The sequence below is a fragment of the Olea europaea genome, chromosome 20, assembly GCF_002742605.1.
Source record: "Olea europaea var. sylvestris chromosome 20, O_europaea_v1, whole genome shotgun sequence".
Lineage (NCBI taxonomy): Eukaryota > Viridiplantae > Streptophyta > Magnoliopsida > Lamiales > Oleaceae > Olea > Olea europaea.
Window position 1 is genome coordinate 2,123,005 of NC_036256.1, and position 6,715 is coordinate 2,129,719.

At 37.7% G+C, this 6,715-nt stretch overlaps 2 protein-coding genes across 2 annotated transcripts; one reads left to right on the forward strand and one right to left on the reverse strand.

Annotated features, from left to right (window-relative positions):
* Positions 1–67: 67 nt before the first annotated feature.
* Positions 68–3,004, forward strand: LOC111369384 (protein FAR-RED-ELONGATED HYPOCOTYL 1-LIKE-like). Its single transcript, XM_022990878.1, has 3 exons — positions 68–308; positions 1,725–2,344; positions 2,639–3,004. The coding sequence occupies exons 1-3, from the start codon at positions 271–273 to the stop codon at positions 2,716–2,718; spliced, it is 738 nt and encodes a 245-aa protein (XP_022846646.1). The 5' UTR covers positions 68–270; the 3' UTR covers positions 2,719–3,004.
* Positions 3,005–3,399: 395 nt separating this feature from the next.
* LOC111369383 (laccase-2-like) lies at positions 3,400–5,769 on the reverse strand. The gene is made up of 4 exons (XM_022990877.1): positions 5,314–5,769; positions 5,098–5,226; positions 3,992–4,951; positions 3,400–3,771 (listed from the first exon to the last, which is right to left on the reverse strand). Exons 1-4 carry the CDS (start codon positions 5,567–5,569, stop codon positions 3,641–3,643), a joined length of 1,476 nt encoding a protein of 491 aa, XP_022846645.1. The 5' UTR covers positions 5,570–5,769; the 3' UTR covers positions 3,400–3,640.
* Between the last annotated feature and the right edge of the window lie 946 nt (positions 5,770–6,715).

Sequence of the window (6,715 nt, forward strand, 5' to 3'; positions counted from 1 at the left end):
ATTTATGTCGAGACAAAGGGGACCAGAACAATGCGGGGTGACGCGCGTGGAACTGAAATAATTGAGTTTGGTAAAAGCCAAAATGACGAGAAAGAAAAGTGAACGGATATTGACTGACTCCTGGATAACATGAACGGACCATAACTTACTCTCAGAAATGATCATTCAGCTTCCCCCATCTCTACTGAGATTGATCCATATTTCAATTCCCGCGGCTTTTTCTTGTTTCTTTTAATCCAACCCACTTGTAATCTAATATTTTAGATCGTGATGGAGGAAGATGTTAGCAGCCCAATTGGAATTACTAGGTTTTAGTTCTGGGTTTTTTCATTTACTGTTCTCTTTTCAATTTGCTTGATTTCATGCTTACCTGACTGTTTCGCATTTTTCTGTTGTATGTTTGGCTCTGCTTAAAACTTTGAAAGTAAGTTTTGTTTGCTAAAAATGCTAATTTTGGGTATAACTTACTTTTTGGTAAAGGCAAATATGTTATTTTGGTACTTATGGAACAAAACTAACACAAGTGAATTGATAAATATTGTGCAAGTGTTTTCAGTACATTTCAAGAGTTAGTAAATTACTGTTAGATCTCATTCCTGAATGGAGAAAATACTCGATTCGTTTGAAATTTCGACTTTTGCGTTATGCATGGGACAAGTAAAAGATGGGGGCCGGAGAGGATGAAAAAAGTGATGATTTTGTGTTAGTGATTTTATTGACAAGAAGTGTAATTTGACCTTTACTTGTAGTAGAAGAGGAAATGTTCGATTTTAATGATAGTATGGTTGAAAGTTGAAACTTCCATAGATCCATTCCATCTGACTACTTAAAAGGTTGCAGCGTCTGATTTGAATTTGTTTTCAGTGTAGGAATATTTTGCTTGCAGGTATTGAGTGTTTTTATGCGTTTGTTCTGTGGGATCATGTATGTGAATATAGCATCAATGCTGTTAACCATAACTATATAGTATTGTACCGGACAAATCAAGGATGAAAAGAAACTAAAATCTTGTCTAGTATACGCTTCAATTCTATTTAGTACATCTGCCAAACATGTCATCCGTTTATTATGTATTTTTGTATATTGGTTTCCCCCTTTCCATCAATTTCCTCCATTATGGTGCTCCTGCTTTGTATTAATTAGCATGAAGTTTTAGTGGAATTGACTTTTGCCATGTTGAACGATCGGGAAATGGGGATGTTATAAAATTGTGGAAATTGAGAATTTGTTCTGGGGAGGATCTCTTTCCCAATTGGAGGTTTTTTTTACACAATGGCGTCCCTGCATATGTCATGGTCATATGGGCATATCTAGCTGTAAATAAAGAAATGAATGTGTTAAATGAAGCTCGACAGATGTGCGACATCTGTTTGGGATATACGCTAGCAATTTTAAACATGGGCAATTTGTATAATGCCTTTCAACAACATCACTCTGTCTCTATTCTTTCTAACTTGTATCTTTACCTAATCATTTAAGCCATTGTATGGGTTTTATTCTGCTCAACCGTGGTAATCAAATTATGTTCAACTTTGATTGATGTGGTATTTTGCACTTACTGAATAAGAAAGATGTTTAAAGTATATTGCGCTTGGTCTGTTTTTGCTTTCATATCTTTCGTGCGGTTAGATGCATTTCTAAAATTGTTCTTACAAGACAAAAGCATTGCAACATGTGGCTTTTCTAATTGTTTTTAGCTTGACATACAATAATGACATCAACAGAATGAAGCAAACAAGCTTTATAGACTTGAGTAAGAAAAGGAAATTGCAAGATGAACAACTAATCATGCCTTTGCCAAAGCATATCTGCTCGAATCGAAGCCTTGAATGTAACTCTGAGCCATGCCTAACTATGGGAGAAATTAATGGATTGGCAAGAGAATATGAAACATATACAGAATCTGCAAAAGATAGAAATAGCTTTACCAGAGATTCTGACTCTGTCAATTCTATATCTGGTGAAGCGAAGAGTGACCTTGGATCTCCCAAAACATTCTCATCTGATCAGGCTTCCACTTCTTCCGTTAGTTCGGATTCTTTTAAGAATAGTCTTTATTCTTTGGAGAGCAGATCATTGACAAAATCATGTTCTAGTAAAGTTGCATCATCTAATTTCAGTGGGGAAGATGATTGCCCTCATCATAATTTCGGACTGTATCCATCTGTGAATTATGAGGAACATCTCCTAGAATTAACAAACCACGTGGACTGCAGTTGCTCAGAATACAGGATCGATGGCTTTGGGCATTCTACAGATAAGGAACTTGAAGACATGCTCTACTTAAATGATGTGGCTTCCAGCAGTTATGTTCTTTCATCTGGAAGGTGGACTGTCAACCAAGGTAACTGGTTTCGCTCTGATTGCTACCTGTTCTACCCCACACCCCCAACCCTGGTCATCAGTATATTTACATTTTCTAGTTTCATGTTCAGCGATCTTATTATATACAGTTTTTATATGCTGTTACACCCTCCACCCCCCAAAAAAAATAATAATAATAATAAATGAATGAATGAATAATTGTTTTTATGTTCCGTTAAGTCGTGAGTCTCTCTCTTTCTCTGTATGCGGATCTCATGCGAGTTAGTGTATGTTTCCTAGCCATTTGCTGATATGGAATATTGTGTTTTTCCAGATGCAGATACTCAACCAGGGACGAAGAAGCTGACCATTGACAAGGAGTTTGAACAGTACTTTTCCATGCTTATGCTGTGACAAAGATCAATCATACAGGGACGGCTAAATTTATGGATATTTATGTCAGTTTATAGCCCGTAAGATGACCACCGTGAGAATAAAGATTCCCTTAATTGATCCAACCTGTATTGTTGTATTGTAATTGAACATAATAATCTTTATGGAACAACTTCTGTTCTTCCTCGTTACGTCATCCTGTTTTTTTCTTTTCTTTTTGTTGTGAGGGATTTGTGTTGTGGTTGCTAAGGAAAAAAGAACTCCACAACAGCACAAAAAGGGAATGAAATGTACAACTCCTTTGCCATATCTGCTTTCTCCCTCTATACTGAAGGAGATATTTCATTACATTGTAGATTTTCTGCATTTTATTTTGTTTTACTATCGTTCCAGGCATCTTTATTATTTTTCAAGCATGTTATGCTATCGTTCCCTTTTATTGGTTTGCTTTATATGTATACAAATTTTTTTTCCTGTAGTTGTTTTCTAGATTCATACAGCTGTTGCAGTGTCTCGGGTATTGATTTTTAAAGGTTCAACTGGTCAGAATTGGGTGTGAAATCTTCTTCTGTTACTCATTTATCCTCCTTTTTGCCATGAATGTTTTGCTTCATCCTTTCCGTAATCTTCTTTATTCGTGAAATTATTTGATAATCAGACTTGTCAAGGGAAGGCTGAGAGAAAAATAAGCGACAAGAACAGTATCTGAATCGCATCTTGAAAACTGAAAATGAAAGAGCATTTTGCAAGTGAAGTTACAAGGATTAAAATATCAAATGTTGCCTTTCAACTGTTCCCTCTCTTTTGCAAGCCGATAGAAGTAACATAAAATTGACAATCTCTTCTGACCACACACACACAGCAAAAGAATAACATAAATTAACTCGGAGAGAGACGAGAAAACTCAATAGTCGAGTTGTCCATGTGGATTCAATCACAGCTATCAACATGTTGGAAGATCTGAAGGTGGTGCTGGTAACTTTTGATTTGGTAGTGGCCCATCCATTACAATCCAAGCCATCCTCAAACCCCAACTTGTGTGTACATCAAAGTGGCAGTGCATAAACCACACACCTGTTCATAATTCAACAATTAATACCAGTGCTAGTTCCATATAAGTGAAATGCTTGCATGGGCTAAGTTCACCAGCAATGTGTCTACTTTTTCACATGGTGAAAAGTAAACATACATTTCCCAATATGAAATGGTATACACATTGGTGTATCACAGACCAGGCATGTAAAGTTGCCTGCTGTGTTCTTTTTTAAACTAATTAATGTTTTGTAATTTGCACCTGGATTGTCTGCTAGGAACCGAATGGCTACCCAACCTCCAGCTGGAACGCCAAATGTGTTCCTTTCAACAGGATCCACAAGATTGAAATTGGCTGTGTCCCGGTTCGGGTTGTAGTTTCCAAATCCTTGACCAACAACGAAGAAATTGAAGCCATGCAGGTGAAGAGGATGACTTTCAGCACCCAAAATGCTTGTGTCCTGGAGAACAAGCTCCACACTGGTGTTGAATTGCAATACAAGAAGGCGTGTTGCATTGCTCACTGTGGTTTTGTTGGGCGGCGTCCCTGTGTAGTTAAACTGATTTGGTGGGTTGGTAGGAAAATCAGTGGTATAGACACCGTTTGATTTTTTGGTGAAGTAGGCTTGTAATAAAGCTGTAGTGGGAAGAGCAAAAGAAACATTATTAACTGATGCTGCAAATTTTGTGCCATTGGGTCCTTGGCAAGTTGTATTTTTAGGGCATGGACTCGAGCCTAGTCCTACGGTGAAGTAGAATCGTCTGTCCACTGTTTGTGGAACACTTGCAGTCAAATTAGGGTTGTTTAAGCTACGGAACTTCTTAGTGAAGTTGGCAACGAAAGTGGTATCGTTGATTGGTGGAAGAATTGGCTTGAAAACCATCTTTTTTGTATTGGAAGTATGATTTAACGGGTGCTCGTATTCTAGAATACCTGCAACTGTTGTATTGTCAATAGTGCCCTGACCGGTGAAGTAAGGCCTAGCAGTCATGAGGAAAGTGGCATTGGGATAGCATGGCTTGGTTTTTAGAAGAACATTGGTGGTTTGACCCGGGGTTATCAATACTACATCAGTCTGAAATGGTTTGATGTATACAGCATCAGCTTCAACAATTGTGACTGTATGGTTCGCGATGCTGAAGAATAGTTCATCATTCATTGCAGCATTGATTAAACGAAGCATATATGTCTTCCCTGGCTTCACCTTTAGTTTATATGTATCTGAAACCAACTCAAGTAAATGATAATTTAAGAGACGTTAGACTAGAAGTATAATATTATTAACTAAAACATTTACATACATGATTTAACACTAACTTTCAAAAATTTTGCTAATTTTAGTTTTTCATTATAGCTACTGATGATACCTTTTGAAGAACAATTATACAAGGGCCCTGGAAAACCATTAATAGTGTATGCGTCTGAAACATTTGGAGCAGCCCCTGTTTGTAAAGCCTGATTAATTACAGCCTCAGGATCTGCATTCCACCACTCCCCTGAATTTGAACGATGGAGTTATATTAAAAGATGCTGCCAAAAAAATCTGACCATAAAATGCAATATGCCATATATATGAAAGTTACCGAAGATAATGGGAATTTCCTTGTATGGTTTTTTGAAGGGGTAAGATTCATTGTGCTTTGGGAGGATGATGATCGGTCCATGAATTGTTGCTCTCATCCATGAGATATGAGCATGCCAGAAGAGAGTTCCTCTCTGCCCTGTGATAGTGAAGTTGTACGTGTATGTCTGGTTGGTCCGTATCGGACATTGTGTCACGTAAGCTGGTCCATCAGACCACCCACTCCTAAGCTGCCGAATGCCATGCCTGTTTTGCATTTAACATTATTCCCTAACTCTGAAAGTAATATCAGAATACGAGCCAAGAAGACAGAGATCTATATTGGTGAATCTCAACTTGAGAGCCATGTATACTCGTATGCAGATTCTTTACACTGTTGGAAATTATTGCCACCGGGGTTATAGAGAAGAAATGATATAGAAAAGTGACCAAGAAGATGAAATAAACGTGAAGAACAAACTATGAAAGGCTCAAACACGACATTATATCGTTGTTCTCAAATGATATTTGCCTCCTCTCAATAATAATTTTGGTGCTTAAAGGGTCTCGCGGCAAATGGTTTGAAGGATTGATCAAGTCTTGTTGTAGAAAATCATAAAAGCATAAATGATTTTTCACCCGAACTTGAAGAATACTAAGAGAATTGGAATATAGATGAAGAAGACTGGTTTCTTCTTGTGGAATGAAAAATGTTCGTCATATGTTTGTAATATGATTTCTTAATGAATTAGAATGATCATTAACCACATATTTATAGCTTTGAAACATTGCTATACGAAGTGGTGCCAAAGTATAAGTGAAAGGCCGCCGAATTTGAATAAAAAGTTGCCTCCAACGGCACTAAAAAACTACCATGCATCCACATAGTGTATTCCCATGCGGTTGCATGGTTTACACAAAATCCGGCCTCCAAGTTTCAATTAATGGCTATGCGACCGCATGGCCCGTTGGCCTATGCGGTCGCATAGGCCAAAATATTGGCTCCCACGGCCGCATAGGCCAAAGTATTGGCTCCCACCTCCTCTTTCTTTCCACACACGTGTTTATTGATTTATTGAACAACATTTTCCATCATACACCACAAGGAAAATACAGGTTTCCTAGCAGCCTCTGCCTTACCTCATGCCCCGAAAAAAAAAAGCCTCCTGCCCCCTTCCCCATTTCTGTTAAATAAATTTTTTGTCTAGAACATCCCTATAATAAGAAAAATTTGTATCCGTGGTCGGGGGATAACTGAACAGTTCAATTTTGCATAGTCCAACTATTCATGCATTTTAATTGAAGCAAATCAAGTCATATATTCTTCTGCNCATAAGATGGAAGTAGTGGAAATGAAGATGTGCAGATAGACATAGGCACACTAGGGGCTCGTTTGGTAGAGCTTTAGCTAAAATCTGCTTTTG

Bases quoted from the DNA above. Each gene is read 5' to 3' on its own strand.
- LOC111369384 (XM_022990878.1), top strand. From the start codon at position 271: ATGGAGGAAGATGTTAGCAGCCCAATTGGAATTACTAG. The intron at 309-1,724 runs GTTTTAGTTCTG...TGACATCAACAG, and splicing joins AGCCCAATTGGAATTACTAG to AATGAAGCAAACAAGCTTTA. The intron at 2,345-2,638 runs GTAACTGGTTTC...GTGTTTTTCCAG, and splicing joins AAGGTGGACTGTCAACCAAG to ATGCAGATACTCAACCAGGG.
- LOC111369383 (XM_022990877.1), bottom strand. From the start codon at position 5,569: ATGCAAAACAGGCATGGCATTCGGCAGCTTAGGAGTGGGTGGTCTGAT. The intron at 4,952-5,097 runs GTATCATCAGTA...AGTTGGTTTCAG, and splicing joins GTATAATTGTTCTTCAAAAG to ATACATATAAACTAAAGGTG. The intron at 3,772-3,991 runs GTGCAAATTACA...AATTATGAACAG, and splicing joins GTTCCTAGCAGACAATCCAG to GTGTGTGGTTTATGCACTGC.